The sequence below is a fragment of the Leptosomus discolor genome, chromosome 1 (genome assembly GCF_034619465.1).
Source record: "Leptosomus discolor isolate bLepDis1 chromosome 1, bLepDis1.hap2, whole genome shotgun sequence".
NCBI classification, from domain to species: domain Eukaryota; kingdom Metazoa; phylum Chordata; class Aves; order Leptosomiformes; family Leptosomidae; genus Leptosomus; species Leptosomus discolor.
In genome coordinates this window covers 30,954,373-30,973,035 of record NC_141391.1, presented here as the reverse complement: position 1 = coordinate 30,973,035, position 18,663 = coordinate 30,954,373, and the positions used below count along the sequence as shown (strand labels likewise).

The 18,663-nt window shown below is 44.8% G+C and overlaps 1 protein-coding gene across 1 annotated transcript; it reads left to right on the top strand.

Moving 5' to 3' along the window:
• The first annotated feature begins 10,344 nt into the window (after positions 1-10,344).
• On the top strand, positions 10,345-11,268 carry CYSLTR2 (cysteinyl leukotriene receptor 2). The gene has a single exon (XM_009961905.2). It carries the CDS (start codon positions 10,351-10,353, stop codon positions 11,266-11,268), a length of 918 nt encoding a protein of 305 aa, XP_009960207.1. The 5' UTR covers positions 10,345-10,350.
• The last annotated feature ends 7,395 nt before the right edge of the window (positions 11,269-18,663 follow it).

Here is an 18,663-nt window from a genome sequence, read left to right as displayed (position 1 = left end):
ACCAAGTGCAAGGTCCTGCACCTGGGTCAGGGCAATCCCAAGCACAGATACAGGCTGGGCGATGAATGGATCGAGAGCAGTCCTGCGGAGAAGGACTTGGGGGTGCCGGTGGATGAAAAACTGAATATGAGCCGGCCATGTGCGTTTGCAGCCAGAAAACCAATCGCATCCTGGGGTGCATCAAAAGAAGCATGGCCAGCAGGTCAAGGGAGGTGATTCTGCCCCTCTGCTCTGCTCTGGTGAGACCCCACCTGCAGTGCTGCATCCAGATCTGGAGTCCTCAGCACAAGAAAGACATGGACCTGTTGGAGCGAGTCCAGAGGAGTCTACGAAGATGATCAGGGGGCTGGAGCACCTCTCCTATGAAGACAGGCTGAGAGAGTTGGGGTTGTTCAGCCTGGAGAAGAGAAGGCTCCAGGGAGACCGTATTGCGGCCTTTCAGTACTTAAAGGGGGCCTATGGGAAAGGTGGGGAGGGACTCTTGGTCAGGGAGTGTAGTGATAGGATGAGGGGTAACGGTTTCAAACTGCAAGAGGGGAGATTTAGATTAGATATTGGAAGAAATTCTTTATGGTGAGGGTGATGAGGCACTGGAAGAAGCTGCCCAGAGAAGCTGTGGCTGCCCCCTCCCTGTAAGTGTCCAAGGCCAGCTTGGATGGAGCTTTGAGGTCTCCCTGCCCCTGGCAGGGGGGTTGGAACTAGATGACCCTTCCAACCCAAACCGTTCTGTGGTTCTATGATTCTATGAAATACAAAACATAAGCCAGAAAGCACTTGAATGCCTCTGGCCCACCTGCACGTGCTGACAGCACAGAAGAGGAATAACGAAGTTGTTATACCTATAGCATGTATAGGTACCCACTGCAGCAGGCTCGGAGCACCCATCTGTGCAGTCAGTGTTGCTTCGCTGAGAAGTGGTAAAACATTAAGGAGGAGTGAGGCATTCACTGCAGCCACTTGCTCATAGCCTAATAGAGCTGTGTATTCTGTTCCTATTGAAATTAAATGAAAATTCGTCCCTCAGCTCTTAAACTCAGCCTCAAACTCTGAGCTGAAGATGATTATGCAAAATTCCTATCAGCCTGTTTACAATTTCATTCTTCCTGTGATTTCTGCATGAAAAGCCTGGGAAATAGCCCCAGCATGTGTCCTCTCCATAATTCCAGGAACTACACTTCTAACAATCCATGTGAAGGTTATACAAGGATCTCCTCCAATATTTTGAGAAACCCTGATTATTGAAAGCACATACATAGGCGTGTAGGCCCAAATACAGGAATCCAGAGAGCTTCCCAACATGCCACGTAGCTGCAGAGCCTCTTTCATTGGGTGAAACTTATGAAAGATTGCCATGTGATTGCTAGCACCACTCCTTGAGCTGAGAACATTTCTCTTTTAAGAAGATGTAAGAACTCTTAATCAGGATTTACTTCTCTTTCCTACTGCTCATTGCTTTTCTGTGGCTTCTGCATAAATAGCACTTGGGTTTTGTGTCGTTTTTATGTTTTTCCTTTCCACTAACAAAGCTGAAAGTTGTGAGCGGCAGCAAGAAGAAGGAAATAACACACCAGAAGGCACACGAGCTGAGGTAGGACAAGATTTGTCTGCTTTTTCTGATGTAGATAAAAGTGGTTGCAAAGATTAAAATACAACCTACTTATATTTCTTGTTACTTGCAGTAAGCTTTTTGTTTACCAGAAGCTGTAATCGTTGACTAAACTTGTCTATGACAAAGCCAGTTTTGAGAATTCTTTTTTGGCAGAAGAAAGGGTGGATTTATGTAACTAGGAATGTTTGCCACATGGAAGATAACTGTCAGGATGTCTATCTGATTAAGTGAGTCTCATTTTTTAACTAGATGAAAAATATGTGTTTGGTTTATGGCAATCTTTTAAAATAACAGGTGTTAAATGTCAGACTCTTGGGTTTTTTCATTATTGTGCCTGTAGAAAGCTTAATAAAATGCCATGGTTTGACGAATTTAGGGTTAGTTCTATGTATTACATTCTGTTACATTTATTTTTGGTAACACTGCTCCTGAAACACAAAGTCAATGGGAACTTTAAAAAAACATGAGAACTTCTGTTTTTCTCAGAAGTGCTGTGGCAAATGCAAGCGATCTCCTATATAGCAGTGATATAACTCTCTTCCTATTTGTGTAATGAACATGAGACTGTGGTGTCTGGGGTCCTCTTCAGACAAAAGGTTATTGTGGTAGCTGCAGAGAGCATCTCTTTTTCTTGGCATACAAGAACTATATTTTGAATTAACAGCCTGATTTCCCTATTTAACTTTGCATGTGCAGAACACTGTATTAAAAAAATAGGTTCTTTGGTAGTGCCTCATGTTTTAGTGAACGCAGTGTTTCAGGGCAGCAGATCTGAGATCCGCAGTTTGGAAACGGAGAGTTTTGTGTTTACACCTTTAGAGACAGTGGAGGTTTCATATTTACACCTTCACCACACCTCTTCAAAAGGAGCATGTCCTTCTCTCCAGGCATGGCACAGAAATCGATCCCATTGTCTGCTGAGATGCTGGATGACTTGATTGACTGCCCTTCACTAGAACTGGGGGTAGCCCAGGGCTGCTGACTATTGCCACTTTCCCAGTAATAGCTTTTTAACATACAGGATGGAATCTCTGCCTTAGTATCATACAGGCATTGGTGCCACTTCACCAGCAGGAATTAGGGGTAAGAAAGTGGTTGGCCGTGGTTGTTACACTGCCAGGAACTAGGAGGAAATTGTGACTGTAAGAAATGTGCTGGCAGCTCAGAACGATGTCCATCTAGCCCAGTATTCAGTCTCTGATGGAGGCAATAGGAGAGGCTGGTTAGAGACAACATGAGAGCCCGATCACCTGCCCGATCACCTGCCTGATCACCTTCCAGAGTGCTTTCCCCTTGCATTCCCCCAGCTTCCTGACTGCTGTCCATGGGCACTGGGGTGTACATCCCTGCCCAGTCTTTTGCTTGCCATTTATTGTCCTTGTATTGGTGTGATCCTGTTTTGACTCTGCTGAGTTGCCTGCCTGCACTGGCTGCTGTGGCAGCAAGCTCCCAGCACTGCCCACTACTTGCTGCACAGCGGAGCACCCTCTTTTATCTGTTTGAAAGCAGATTCTCAACAGTACTGCTGCTCACCCCAAGTCCCAGTACTGTGTGGCCCTATGAATAGCAGTGCACGTTCACACTAACTACCACTTTCATGACTCTGTAAAACTTGACCACATCCTTCTTCAGCCTTCTCCTTTCTGGATTGAAGAGTCTCAGGCTTTTTAGTCCTTGCTCTGCCTCCTTGATCATTTTGCTTGCCCCTTTCTGCACCTTCTCTAATTCCATAATCTCTTTTTTGCATGTAAATATCAGAACTGCTCACTATGGGGATGCATGGAGATTTTATACAAGGTGATACCCTACTTTGTTGTCCATAGCCTTCTTGATGATGCCCCTCATTTTGCTGACATTTTTGGTTGCTTCTACTGCTGCAGCCAATGCAGAAATTACTTCAGTAAATGGTCAATGATGCCAATGCCAAACGCCCTTTCCTGAATGTAACAGCCACTTTCAAGTTCATATCCTGCAGGCATGGTTTACATTATTTTTCCAGCATGCATTGCCTTACATCAAAATACTTTAATGCTCATCTGCCACCCTTTCAGCATGGCATCTGCCAACCTGGATAACTGTCTTCTTGAGGTCATTGATAAAGATATCGAATAAATCTTGTCCAAGTACCAAACCCTAGAGAACCCCATTGCTGATTCATTAAGCCCCACGCTTTGCTTCTGACCCTTCAGCCAGCTTTCAGCCCACAAAAGAACATGCCTTCCAACTCTCTGGCAGCTTAGTTCCTTAAGAAACCCTTGGTGCAGAGCTTTGTCAAAGGCTTTGACAAATGCAACTGTATAAATGCATACATATTTATATATACATATAAAATGACCACTGGGCCCCCTTCATCCATCACCCTCACAGCCCTTCAGCGGATGAATTGGGCAGGATCTCCCTTTTCAGAAGGCAAGCTGACTCTTTCTCAGCAGACTGGCGTTTCAAGGAGCTTGGCACCTTTATTCTTCATTACACACCCCCACCAACATATCAGAGGTGGAAATCGGTCTCAGCAGTTGGTAGCTCCCAGCACCAAGAGGACTGACTCACGGCCTTCAAGCTGCCCTCTCAAACCCTTCTTGTAGTCAAGCCAGTCCCCTGGCTCAGCGCCTGATTGTAATGGTGGGTTACATGCCTTAGCCAGCAGTCTTACGTTTGAGATCCTTTGGGATATTCATATGAATGCCATCTGGTCCTGATTACTTACTGGCCTCACTTATCTGGCCAGTTTAATATTTCCTGCTAGTCTAGTGGAGCTGGCTCCTCTGACCTGTTTGCTGCATCAGACATGAAAATACCCCAACATCTTTGTCGGGGAAGAATGAATTCACTGAGTTTCTCTGCTATGGCCTTGTTGTCCCTAAAAGATCTTCTTCCACCAAGCAATCCTGCCAGTTCTCTAGCAGTCTTTCATCTTTCAATGGGTTTACAAAACTTACTGTCAGCCTGACCATCCTTTACCAGGTGCTCTTCGCTTTTTTTTTTCTTAATGCTCTTAGTTTTCTCTCCATATTTGATCTGCCATGATACAAGCTTTTCTGTTCTCCCCATTTGGACAAGCCTTCAGCTTTCTAAATGGTGATTTTTTTCCCTATAATAGTCTTGCTAACTATTCTACTGATAGAAATCAGGCTCAATGTTTATTAAAATGTCTATTTCCTTTGGAATGTAGGCTTCTGAAACAAGTTTTGTTGATTTTTCTGTTTGTTTTTCTAAACAGACCCCAAAATTATGTAGGCTGCTTCTTCACCTAGCTCTACTGTGATTGCTAGTACAGGCTAGTACTCCACGAAAACCAGCTTGAACAGGGACCTGTGCAGCACTAAAAATCAAGTGTGGAACAGCTTCTTGTGTTGTGGATTTGTTTGCATGACTGATTATCCCAGGAATCAGGCATTTATTGTATATGGCATCATTTCTGTTCTGCCGCAGTGTCACATTGTTATAAAGGCACCCAAAATCTCCTGCTATTTCTACCTGCTTTCAGCCTCCTGCTCTCACTTAACATTTTCTGATGACAGTCATCATCATGGTGAGGAGTTTGGTAGTGTATTCCTATAGTGCTATATTGTAATTATTAGAGTACTGTCTGCCTACAAGAACTCTGTAGTGCTTCTCTTCAGCCATAATATTTTTGTGCTGTTGCAAGTTATATAGTCCTTCACGCACAGTGCCACTCCTCCACCTGTGCATCCTACACTATCATTACCATAAAGCTGGTAGCATGGCAACACAGGCTCCCATTGATTATCCTCTCTCCTGCAGGTCTCTGAGGTTCCCATTGCACCAAGGTTGCTGTCTCATGCCAAGCCTGCCAGCTCCCCTGGCTCATTTTCAGCTTTGAGCATTGGTGCAGAATTACATGTAAGATTTACTTTTGATCAGTCACTTAAGATAGCACCTGCCAGTCAAATGGATTCCAGTTATTTCAGCTGGGATTTATTTCCCTCCTGGCCTTGTCAGAGATGAATTTGGTATAAGTTCACTGCCCTCGCAGGTCTCATCAGTCCAGCCCACTTGCTCTCCCATGCCCACCAGCTCCCCTGTTGCTTCTAATTAAAAAATCCTCTGCCAACCTTGTAGTCTGCAGTGCCAGCAGCCTGGATCCACTCTCATTCCTGTATTGCTTGCCTTGATCCTAAAGGATCCCTCAGTTCCTTACATACCTAAATTTCTCTTCTCGCTTAACCTCATAGCTGAGCCCTGAAGATCTCGCCCTCATCCCTGGTGCCCACAATGACCACAGCCACCACTGGCTCCTCCCCTGCACCCCGAAGTGATCTGCACAGACTTCTCATGAGGTCTGCTCCCAGGCAGACCTGCTCATGCTGAGCCACTCTTGCCTCGAGATAGACAGCCTCGTCCCTTCTTGTCCCCCGTCCCTTGCCCTACACACGCACGCACAAAACCTGCCCTGTGGAGGAGACCATACACGTCATATGCTGGGCAATTTTCAGGGTAGCCCTTACTCTGCTACTAGACTGCTACCTGCATCCTGAGCTTAAAATATGATGGCTTTGTGGCACTTTTATTAGTTTAGTATCTCCTCCAATTAAACAAATCTCCTCTTACTTTTGCTTTATCAGTTCCCCACCTGGCTTGCACACCCATCTGTTTGTTAAGGTGTTAGATTCACCTTAGGCAGGGAGTGTCTTTCTGTTATCCCCTTGCCTTAAATCACACTCAAGCCAGGCTAAGATAAAAGGCAAAATATTTCTTCATAATAAAAATATATAATTTATAATATAAATGTAATTTATAAAGAAAGGTAAATATTAATTTATAAAATCCATACTTATCAAGCTGTAAATGTTTCTAAAAAACTTCACAGAGGTGAAGAAAAGACAAAACCACATCCAGACTCCACATCTAATCTACTTACATAGCAGTTGTTTCAGAAAAGCTTCCCTTTTTCTTGCTCAGCTGATGTGCTCTCTCTCACCTGGCGGGGTGGTTTTCAGAGCCCTGTGGCATGTGTCAGCTGCTCCTACTTGATAGCTTCCATCAGGGAAACTCATATCGTAGAATCACAGAATGGTTTGGGTTGGAAGGGACCTTAAAGATCACCCAGTTCCAACCCCCCTGCCATGGGCAGGGACACCTTCCACCAGACCAGGTTGCTCAAAGCCCCATCCAACCTGGCCTTGAACACTGCCAGGGAGGGGGCAGCCACAGCTTCTCTGGGCAGCCTCTTCCAGTGCCTCATCACCCTCACTGTAAAGAACTTCTTCCCAATATCTAATCTAAATCTCCCCTCTTGCAGTTTGAAACCATTACCCCTCATCCTATCACTGCACTCCCTGGTCAAGAGTTCCTCCCCACCTTTCCTGTAGGCCCCCTTTAAGCACTGAAAGGCCACTGTAAGGTCTCCCCAGAGCCTTCTCTTCTCCAGGCTGAACAACCCCAGCTCTCTCAGCCTGTCCTCATAGGGGAGGTGCTCCAGCCCCTGGATCATCTTCATAGCCCTCCTCTGGACCCGCTCCGACAGGTCCATGTCTTTCTTGTATCGAGGGCCCCAGAGCTGGATGCAGTACTGCAGGTGTGGTCTCATGGGAGTGGAGTAGAAGGGGAGAGTCACCTCCCTTGACCTGCTGGCCACACTTGTTTTGATGCATATATAGACAAAAATCTCCTGTGAGGGAGTTTCAATCAGAGAAATCTTGCAGTACCACTTAAGAGAGATTCTAATTTCAGATTGTCCCTTTCTCTCCTTCTTTTTTCTCAGAGGGCTGTTAGATCTTACTGACAATCTCCCTTCTGAAGTTTTTTGGGGGACTATGTAGGTCCAGTCTGTCATCCCAAACCCACCCTGTTCATTCCTGACCCAGGAGACAGTCTGGACACTCTTACTGAAAATGAAGTTTATTGCCTGTCCATACTTACAACATTTTTTCTGCATATCTAGGAGCCATCTCTTCACCTTAGCTTGCTAATGAACAGCTCTTGGCTTCAAGGAGCAGTAAAATTTTACTCTTATCCTCTGTGGTTGCCTGAGATGGTTCTGCGTGAAATATATCTTCCACTGCACCTTCCTTTCTACATTAGTCCATAGGAGCATCTACATATGATAACCGCACAGGTCATTCCTGGCCCTTGACTGAGGGCTGGCACCGTGGTGGTTAACAGTTTTCAGATGACTGGTCCCCAGGCTCTTTCTCTTGCACATCCCATAACAACTTGAGAATTTTGTTTGAACAATTTGGAATCTGAGTACTGGCTTCCCTGCCAGGCCCATGGATGCTGAGTTTTCTCAATCACACATGTGCATCTAGTTTCCCAAAGGTCTTTATCTGGAAGGACACATGAGGAGCAGAAAATAGCTTTAACGGTAGTTGTTAGTTGGATAACCTCATGTGAAAAGCCTAGCCTCTGTGCTTGTAGTGCTCTCCCCAGGGTGCAGGGACCCAAGGGCTTTTCATCTGAATTTTCACTGCCCTAATCCCATCCATCAGCAGACAGCATCAGGCCACAACGCATAACTTGTTGTGCTCAGCAGGGCTTTGAATTTGTCCATGCTCAAAGTTCTTCATCCTCATTTGACTCCCCTAACTCACAGGTTTCACACACAACAGGAACACTTCAAGAGGTAGCAGATAACTTCACTGAGATTTTCTCGTGGTTTGGGGTTTCTAAAGGCAAGGATGCCTGGGCCATAGGAAAACATGGTCAAAAGGGCTCTTCCCTTTGCAGTACTTCAGGCTGCAATGTTTCCCTTGAAAATAGGGAGATCAGATTAAATCGTGAGAAAAGCTGGTCCTTGATCACACACAGAAATTGTGTATGTCAGTGTCTTTGTACAGAAAACCAAAACCATTCAAAACTCTTCTGATTGCAAAAGACTTGTTGTTAGGAAGTACACCTTGTCTCTCCCCTCCATGGGGGAAAAGGATCTCAAATGAGCAGGATATTTCCTTTAGGAACACGTGTTTACTGAGTCTAGACTCAGGCTTTGCTGAGCCCCAATATCCAGTTTACGCACTTCCAGTCTTCAGCACTCCCAAGCTCAATAGATATTATCTTTATTTTCTGGAGGGATGATTTCAGGCCCTACAGGGATGGGTGTGATGCTGGTGTGAGCAAATGTCCCCCTTCCCTGAGCTGCCATGTTCCCATCTCATGATGCAGAAGGGTAAGTCCTGCACCTTGGCAGCCCAGCCCAGGCTCCGTGCTTCCCACGCTCCTTGTTGCAGTGGGGCAGGATAAAAAGGGACTGCTGGGGCACATCTAGTTGCAATATTAAAGGATCCAGATGGGCTGAGGTGCCGCCCTGAAGATACCATGGGCTGCTTTGAACATAGTGCAGGCTCCCATACCATGACTTGAGTTCGCAGATTAGCTCCCATTTACAGCACACTGGGAATACTGCACTGAGTAACTGGAAGTCCAGAGCACCCAAATCTAGAGCCCACTTTTTCTCCTAAGGAGACTCCACCTGCGCAAATAAATTAATTTCAAACTATGAAGCCAGTGAGGTCCAGAATAAGAGATATAATGCAGTCGTGTACCATCAACCCACTACAACTCTCACTGGGGCAAATTAAAACTTCTTTTTCACGCATTTAGAAATGCCATGCAGTTCTGGGTTTTAGGCTAAAATTTTCCATGCTCCATCTCTAGAAATATGTTGGCAGATACAGAGAGGGAATTGTCCCCACTACTGAACAAGCAACAATACTGAAATCTTCCTTTCAAAATACTACTAGCTGCATGTCTGCTGAGAGAAGAAATCAGGAGTTCAGCAAGGAAACAGACTCTAATGAGAAAAAAAAAAGTATTTAGAGTGCTTTAGTGATGAGTGGTTCTGATTTGATTGAATTATAGCCTCATAGGAGGAAAAATATCACCCTCTGAACAGAGCCCGTTTTCTCAGACTATTTTCATTAGGGCTGCAAACATGGGCTGCCCTGGAAGCTGCAGTGCGTGTAGATGACTGTCTGATGCAGAGCAGTTGAGCACAAAAGAGGTAGAGAAAGTGATAAATGAAGGAAAGGCCCCACAAAAAGAGACATAGAAAGCCATCAGAAATTTATAAGGAAGACGAAATACAGTGTAAGAAGGAGGGAAAAAAGGAACCATGCATAACACAGTGTTTATGCAGTGTTTAAGGTAAAAAATTATGAATCTATACATTCTGATTTATATCAATATAACTCTGGTATTGCTTGGGAAAGTTCAGTGACATGCTGCGAACAACATACCTGAAAAATTTCATTAGTTCCAAAAGACAAATTCGGTTCTTTTGGCTTTTCATCCTAATTTGAAATGCAGACTTACCCATGGACAATGATTTCTTTCCTGATCAGGTTTTGATGTTTCCATGGTAGGTAACTGGGGACTCAAAACCTTCCTGCCACAAAATGGCTGACAGCAAGTTGGCTTGTATGATTGTTTTGCACAGAGATCAGAGAATTGCCTTTAAAACACACACATCGCAGTCACTTTTAAAAGGCAGTGCTTTCATAGCTTGAGACAAAAAACCAGCTGCTGTAATACTGAAACTGTTTAGAGATGACTTGGGGCTTTATGCCTTGAGATGTGTATTTACTGGGACATCACAAGCAATTTCTCATTAATGAACATGTACTTTCCACTGCCCTCTGCATCTTGCAATTTCTGCCCTCAGGAAAATATTCCTGAATCACTGGACTCCCTGCCTGGCCTGTAACCTAGCACTCATGCCACTTCTTTTTATTTTGGCAGGAAGACAGAGAGCCTGGTTCTAGACTACGAATATTTCCGAGATGGGGCTAGACAACAACTTTACTAACAACTCGTTCAACTGTACGATTGATGGCTTCAAGCAAGTAATTTATCCCATCATGTATCTCTTTATCTTCTTCCTCGGTGCTGTTGGAAATGGCCTCTCCATTTATGTTTTCCTCCAGCCTTCGCAGAGGAAAACCTCAGTAAACATTTACATGCAGAACTTGGCTGTTTCGGATCTCATGTTTGTGAGCACTTTGCCCTTTCGGGCCACATATTTCCTGTTGGGATCACACTGGATATTTGGTGATATCATCTGCAGGATAATGACTTACACCTTGTACGTGAACATGTACTGCAGCATTTATTTTCTCACCGTGCTCAGCGTGGTTCGTTTCATAGCCATCGTCTACCCGTTCAAACATTGGAAAGTAACCAACATGAAGTATGCGAGGATAATATGCGCAGCCATATGGGTCTTCGTGCTGGCAGCCTCCAGCCCTCTGTTAAGCAAGGGAATTGCTGGGTACAGCAACCCAGACAAGTGCTTGGACCTCCACCCCTCCAACACATACAGGCTCCTCATGATGAACAGCTTTGTCCTCATTGTGGGCTTTATTTTGCCATTTTGCACAATTATTGTTTGCTACGTCTTGGCAATCAAAGTGTTGCTCACATCCAGGAGTCGGCAGCACAAGAAGGCAGTCTGTCACAAGAAGGCACTGTCAACCATCATCATCACGCTCATTCTCTTCCTCCTCTGTTTTCTGCCATATCACATACTGCGAACCGTCCACCTGATGCACAGCGGTTGCAGCCAGGCCGTGCACAAAGCACTGGTGATCACTCTCTGCCTTGCTGCCATGAACAGCTGCCTTGATCCTGTCCTCTATTACTTTGCAGCTGAAAATTTCAAAGCGAGAATCAGAAGTTTGTACCGCAGAATTGCAAAATGATACATATACGGTCCTGTTGGGACATCTAGACTGGGTCCATGCTATTCCATGGCAGAGGCTGTGTGATGCTAGCCAGCCTGAAGCCATGCTTATCAGTGCCAGGCATTTCTGGAGCAAAAGTGTCTTGGAGAGAGCTCATCGGGGATGACCAAAACTGAGGCAGGATGATGAGAAGTCAGGTGCCTGGGTGTGATCCTCGGTCCTCTTCTATTTAGCAGTGTAGATATACCTCTAATGTTCACCTTCCCCAGGATAAAGGATTGAAAGGCATTTACATTGCTACTAGAGTCCATTTATTTCATTTCATGATGCTCAAACAGTGACTTGACTGGAAAACGCTCACCTGACCACTCCAGTGTTTGTATCTGAACCTCTCTGTGCCCTGTTTCCCTGGGTGTGTGCAGAGGTCCATGGTTCAGACGCTGTGATCCTCAGCAGATTCATAGTGCCCTGTCAGTGCCCTTTGCAAACACTGGCCAGAGGTTTGCACAAAGCAGCAATGTAAAGCATCACTGGTGCTTTCTGCTGAGACTGACTTACAAAGCCTGCAGAGAGCCAGACACGACCCAACACTGGCTCAGGCTGTTCAGAAGGCATTAACATTTCTAACTTTTCCGCTCTGAGGAGGCCACAAAGTTATTTTGCTTAATATTTCACTGATTGTCAAGTGAGATAACAATTTCAAGCATACAGCAACACCATGAAGTGCTGTGAGTAAGATGGCTGCTGGCAGTGAGGGCAGGATGCAGGCGTACGGAGCACCAGGCTGCACCCTGCAGCTCTTCATGTGTGCACCGATTCCTTCGAGAACACTTGTTTTTACGGTCAGTGTTGCCAGTGATTTTCTGAAAGCCGAGGTTAGGCAGCTCAGTTCCCGTGCAGGGATCCAAAGACAAACTAAAAATTATTTTAGCCTGAACGGGTAGCCAGGGAGTGGTTTCTTCCGCAGAGGTAAACCAGTCCAACAGGGAACTGCTGCCAAAGGCATCCCTAATCCCTCACCTCCTGCCTGCTCTGAGGACGAAACCGGTCCCTTTTTTCATAGGATTAACTTCCAGTTGCTTTGAACTCCCTGAGATCAAACACACACCAATGCAATAGGGGAGCACTAAGCCAGGAACAGGAGGAAAGACGGGCGACAGAGGAGGAGGAGTTTTAGAAAGCAATGGGGAGCTACACCTATGTGTACTTTGGAAAATCTCACCAAATGGCTGCCTGCATTTTAAAGTCTCTGAATATTATCTAAAATACATTTCCTATAAGTCAGACAACTGCAATCAAGTGAAACAGGCTCCAAACTCCATCTGACCACATTTAGATTTTGTTCCTAATTACTTCATTTTTTAATTAAAAAAAAAGACAAGAAGTTTTGTTATATTTTCCAGGAAAGGAGCCTGTCTCATATGAAAACTACCAAAAATGCTGAACGCCTTCCCTCTGTGGGAAATCCACCCAAAGGAAGGTTTCTGTCAGTGAACATACTTCCTCAATGCTCTGAGCCTTTTTAGAGAAAGTACTCTCTAAGCTGACTGCTATTGCTCCCAAACAAAAGTAACTGCAGCTGGCTATTTTCAGCTCTGAAACATACAGAAAACAAATCATTGCTGGTCAGGTGGAAAAGTACTTAGCAAATTCCAGAGAAAGTCACATTTTTCTAAACTATCTAAGGGTCATGTTCAATTGCAGTCGATCTATTTATTTCAGTTGCCTTATGCTGCCTTTGATGTAAGCACAGAGTTTTATCATAAGTCTTCAGTAAAGTCCAAACTCCAAATCCTTATTTGAATAACTCAGTGGCATACTGAGAGCTGACCTAATGATGCCGTGTGAACTCCTGCAGTACTTGTTCTCATGCTATTGAAGGAAAAGGGAATATTACCACTGCTTTGCAACGGGGATGGGATTGAGATGGCAGCCTGTGCAGAGAGATAGTGGACAATGATTGGAAGGAAGGGGGCAAACTCTTTTTTCCATGGTTTTCCCCTGTTAGGAGAAGACTTGAGCAGCGACAGGTGACAATTTCGGAGCTTCTGATAAAATACTGTACTACTTAAATACTACAAGAGAATGGAAAAAATAGACACAATCTAATCTCACTAACGTGTTTTTGGCTGCATCCATCCAATGCACCCTATTATCAGATAACGTTGCATCTAGAGAATATATGTATCTCACTTAGGAGGTCACTTTTTTTTCTTTATTGACCATGATACAACTTTGTTAGCAATCAAATTAACTGTCAAACCTGTGTTTTAATAAACTAGATTTACTGGTGGCTGAAGATGTTTTTCATTGATTGCACAGCTAACAAGGAATCTCCTCAGAGTGCAGGGGGAGAAATGCTAAGAAACAGATACTGAGTTTCTGTAAGTGGACCATCATTTCACGAGACAGAAATATCTTTGCAAGTGTGAAAGCATCCTGCTGCCTTCTTCACTTCACCAGCAAAATAGTGGGGAACATCAGTCAAAATCTAGGGTGCAGATAGATTAATAGATATTTTTTAATTATGATTTACTTGCAAAAGGAATCAAGATCATCCTCAATTGCAGGTTTAACAACACTTGCATAACATGCTGGGTTCCCATTTACTGCCATTTCTCCATTTGGTATCCTTGCATGTCTCCTCATGGAGCTGAAGACCAGCTGAATCCATCCAGGATTCTTCGCTGTGGATGTATTATAGTAAAAAGTGTAGTAAAAAAAAAAGACACCATATTTATTCTGAAAAATAAAACTCCAGGCAGTTAAATTACTAGCAATGCCTCTAGGTTCCTCAAGGAGCTATCTGCCCCTTAAAAAGTATTTTGATATGTTTCCTCAATTTTCCAGGAAACAAAAATCTAAAAATAGCTGCACGCATAGAAAGTTAAAGCAACAATGAACTTTTGAGCTTGAAGGAGACGTAAGAACAGGAAATGAAGTCTTTAAGTGACTGGTACCCCTAAGCAGCAGCAAATATTCTGGGTTCATATGCATGTTTTCCTGTCATTCAGGGAAGCTCTGGTATTTCTAGACAAAGGTAATTTTTCAGTCCAAAGCTACACCAGAGACATAGAGAGATATTCTAAAGTAATCTTGCTGTAGCCTGAACCACTTGACCCTCAGCACAAGGAAATCCCACTCTTGACATTTGCTTTTTAGCCCACGTGTGGCTATGTTGCCTGACGGGAGTGGTGTCACAGTGGGCAGGGGAGCATCACATTTTTATTTTAAGCAATGCATTATCCCATTCATTTTCATGCTATATCCTCTGCCTTCCTCAACGTACATCCTGTTGCCATAGCTTATATTTTACTTCAGCTCCTATGAGTGTCTGCAGAAAGGGGTGCACATTTTGCTGCTCAGCATCTCCTTCTGAGGTAAATGTTTCTCAATGTTACAACAGCCTGTTGTGCTGGCAGCAGAGCAGGTATCGGAATTTTTCCCTCTGTCTTAGGGCTGTTGATGCTTCTCTTAGTCCTTTGGGATGGGCAAGATAGAAATGACCTGTTGCCCCTCCAGCAGGTAAGAGCAGAAATAAGATCCATCCAAAATAAACAAATGTAATTGCAGCCGGGAGGAGTCAGATGCTGTTTCAATAGTGACGCCATCCTTGGGCTAATGTTTTGATTTCCTGCATCATATCTGAACCTGTTTAAATGACAGCCTGTTTAAAAGACAGTGTAAATGAAGTGCAAGTGCAGATTCCCTAAGAGAGTCCAGTATTGTTCAAGGCGCTTCAGCTTCCCAGCCAGTGCTGACTGTGACCTGCCAGGTGATAGGGCTGTCCCTGTGTGGCTCTGCAATCCTGTACCTCTCACGCAGTTGTGTGCTGTGTATATATAGAAATCTTTCTGGACATCTGCAAAGACAAGCAATATGTTTAATTGTATGCAGCTGATATTACGTGGTTACATCTGTTCGTCCACCAGTCAACAGCTTACGGAGGCCAAAGAAATTAAATAGCTTCCTTTGTCCCATATTCCCTTTTTGCCTTTCAGAAAAACTGGCCAAATTTCCACCACCACTTCCTCTCCTTTTGATTTTACAGCTGAAAGGATAAAGCTGCCTAACACAGGGGTCAAAGCCTGGTCACCCAAGTTACATTCCTGCTCACGGGAGCAAAATTTGATCCTTTATTTCTGAAGCTGAGAAATAAAGCTCTGGACCTCGGTCCACCACTCATATCACCTCATGTAGGGCTTGCATGCTCAGAGTGGCAGCTGGCAGGCTTGCTCATCACATTTGCTGTCTGCATTTCCAGATGTCAAGATGTTGAGCATGTTAACTGTTGAGTGATACTGTGTCATCTTCTAAGCAGCCGTGGTAGATGCAACTGGGGATGATTCACTCAGAATGGAGCTATGTTTCATAACAAACAAAATTTTGGGGAAGGAAATCCTTGAATAGGGGATCTAGGCTCCATGAAGATTTTTCATACGTTATTGCCAGTTTTCAATTCTGGAAGCAGGGAGCAACCATCTCTGGCAGGCCAGCTTCAGGCCACTTCTGAGGTCCAGCCCAAAAATCCCTCCACGGTAGAGAAATCCCTGCTTGCACTTGGTTTCTCCTTGCAACGAGTGTCTCACCAGAGTTTCAGGTTCTTTAAGGGTGCTTTGTTCATTGCTGTGATTCTGCTTGCATGCTGGAAGTCAGCTGTTTTTTTTCTTGGCGACTACAAGGACAAACAAAGAATAAGAAAAATAATCCAGCTCAAGAGCCATCGTACCTCTTCTGAAGGCCTTTATTACTGCAGCTGGAACAATCTCTTCTGACGGTCCCTCAACACTAAAAGAGGAAATATAAACCCAGGTCAGGAATGTGAGTATGCTCTAAACACCCATGCATTCAGATTGGCTTTTTTCCCCCCACTTTTCTTAATTTTGAATCTCACTGAACCTAACTATTGCAGACATTGAAGCATGAAGAATTCCCTTTATAAAGCTGCTAGCAGCAGCACAGACACATCTAGATCCTCCAGAAGTGGAGGTGGTGTGTGGAGGACACAGCTTGGTGCTGCTACACCAGCTTTTCACGGGCCCACAGTGAACTGGGTAGTCTGTGGACCTGGGTAGGAGCATGCACTCTGGCCATGCATGTTCGTGGACTTTCCTGTTCCCTGGGTACACTCCATCTACACCTGACTCCACATCAGCATGAACCCAGCCTGCACATCAGCCCTTCCCACACCTTTGTGCCCTGGTTGCCACAGAAAGGAAAACTGGGTGCAGAGACCAGGTGGGAAGGACATGCTTCAGCAAGTCACCAACATGCAAGACAAAGGGAGCACATCCAAGTGGTGTGTCTGGCCATACCATCTTCACTGAGTTGTTAGTACCAGGTACAATCAGCCCTTCCCAGTTCCTTTCCCTTCAAATTTCTGATTGAACTTAGGTAGTGATTTACATTTGAGCTGGCTGGGCTAGGTAGATGAAGGTTGCCCTGGGAAGTGTCAGTGGATGGGCAGATGGCCCAGTTGGGAGTGGCATAGGAGAACAAGTTGCCCCATTCTCAGAGGAATGGGACATTCAAGCCAATGCTCAAAGACAAAGAAGCCAATTGTCCTGGTTTGGGCTAAACCAGAACTGATTCTGTTTTAGTGCTTTAACTTTTCAGTTAAGTCTTTTCTAACAAACTGCACTTTCTGAAACAGCAGTATGTTTTTCCAGACAGTGACTGCTTCTAGCAGTGATAAGGCCTGATGTTTATAGTTCATACCAAGGAATGGTATGCAGAGAGGCCCTTGTTTATACTTGTTCTTATAGCGACCAAGGTCACTGCTAAATCTTGTTGGGGTGCTGCAAGTGAAAAGGGTCGCAAGCGTGTAAAAGGTTACACCTGCAGGGAGGAGCGAACAGGACAGGGGATCCAAACCTGACCAACAGAGTATTCCATCTCATGTACGTTATATTCAATATAAAGCTGAGAGATCACGAGGGTTGTCTTGGTTTGAAAGACAGGTGTCTGCTGAGGCAGGCAGGAGCCTCCCTTGAAATGGAAAAATGTAACCCCCTTCCCTCCAAATTATTATAATTTTGAAATTAACGGGCCTTCAGGCAAAGATATGGGGAATAGGAATAACAGTTCTTTACTTTTATATACATATATATATATGTATATATATATAAAACACAAGGCAGGGAAAAAACAAACAACCCACTGGTTTACACTGACAGAGTCAGAAATACAACCTGACACCCTGTTAGGGTGGCAGTAGCAGTCCGATAAGATGGTGGCTGAAGTCCTCCTGAAATGATGGATGTAGTTCTGCTGAAGCAGCGATCTTGTAAAAGGGTCTGGTCTTCCTCCGAAGGTCCAGTGGTAAGTAGGTAGCTCTTGTCCTCTGGAACTCCAGTGGGTGAAAAAACTCCTCTGGGAATCCAGTGGAAGAAGGCTGCTAGGGTGTTCGAGATCTCCGTTTTTATTTGGCATGGACTGCTTGGCTCCTTCCCCCCGGGCGGAGCATCTCACAATGGGATGGGGAGTCGTGAGGCAGTTCCTTGATGGGCCATTAACAGGAGATAGTCCAGGAGCGAGTTATCGATGGGTCAGGCGATAAGGCATTGTTGTGCCCAGTAACAGGAGATAGTCCAGAGGGGGGAGGCAGGGAGCACCGCCCCACCTGGTCTCAACAGCTCCTGAAGACGGTAATAGAATACTTTTTTTGGGCACATCTTACACTGTAACCTAGGACAAGGGTCAATCTTTCTTCTTCGATGGCTGACATCTGAGGAGGATTCTGCCTGTTCTTCTGTCGTTGATCCCGATCCGTGCATCCCTGAATCCAGTGCTTGAGTCCAGCTCCTGCATCCGTTCCCCGTCTGCTGACGAGTCCAGCCTGGGACTGCCCCAGTGCCAGCCCTGCAGTGTCAGTGATGACGTATTGCCATGGGGGGGGGGGGGGGGGGGGAGGGGGAGGGAGTTGGGTTTGGTATATGGTTTTGTATCTATTTGTATCTATTGTATATATTTCATTATTTCCTTATTATTATTATTATTATATTTTCTTTTATTGTTATTGTTTCATTAAATCTGTTTAGTTTTCTTTTCCAAACCATAAAGTCTCATTCCCTTCTTATCTCTCCTTTTCCCTTTTGGGAGGGGAGAGGGGTTAATAGAGAGCATCTGTCATTTGTTAGTGGCCAGCCCAACCTCAACCCATGACACCAATGTCCACCTCCTGACCTTTCTCCAGGGTCTCTCATTTTACCATTTACTTTCAGGGCCATCGCAACTCAAACAGCAGCCTGCGCTCTAACAGGGAGAATCTATCTACAAGCTTGCAAGAAGCAAGATGAGCTCAAGGCCCACTGACATTTTCTGCGGTGCCTCTTCCAATTTTCTGACCATCTGATCTAAAGCTTGCATACTCTGTCTTTCTGGAGGGAACCTGACTCAAAGCAGCAAAGCTCA

Coding starts and splice junctions, on each gene's coding strand:
- CYSLTR2 (XM_009961905.2), top strand. CDS start 10,351: ATGGGGCTAGACAACAACTTTACTAACAACTCGTTCAACTGTACGATT.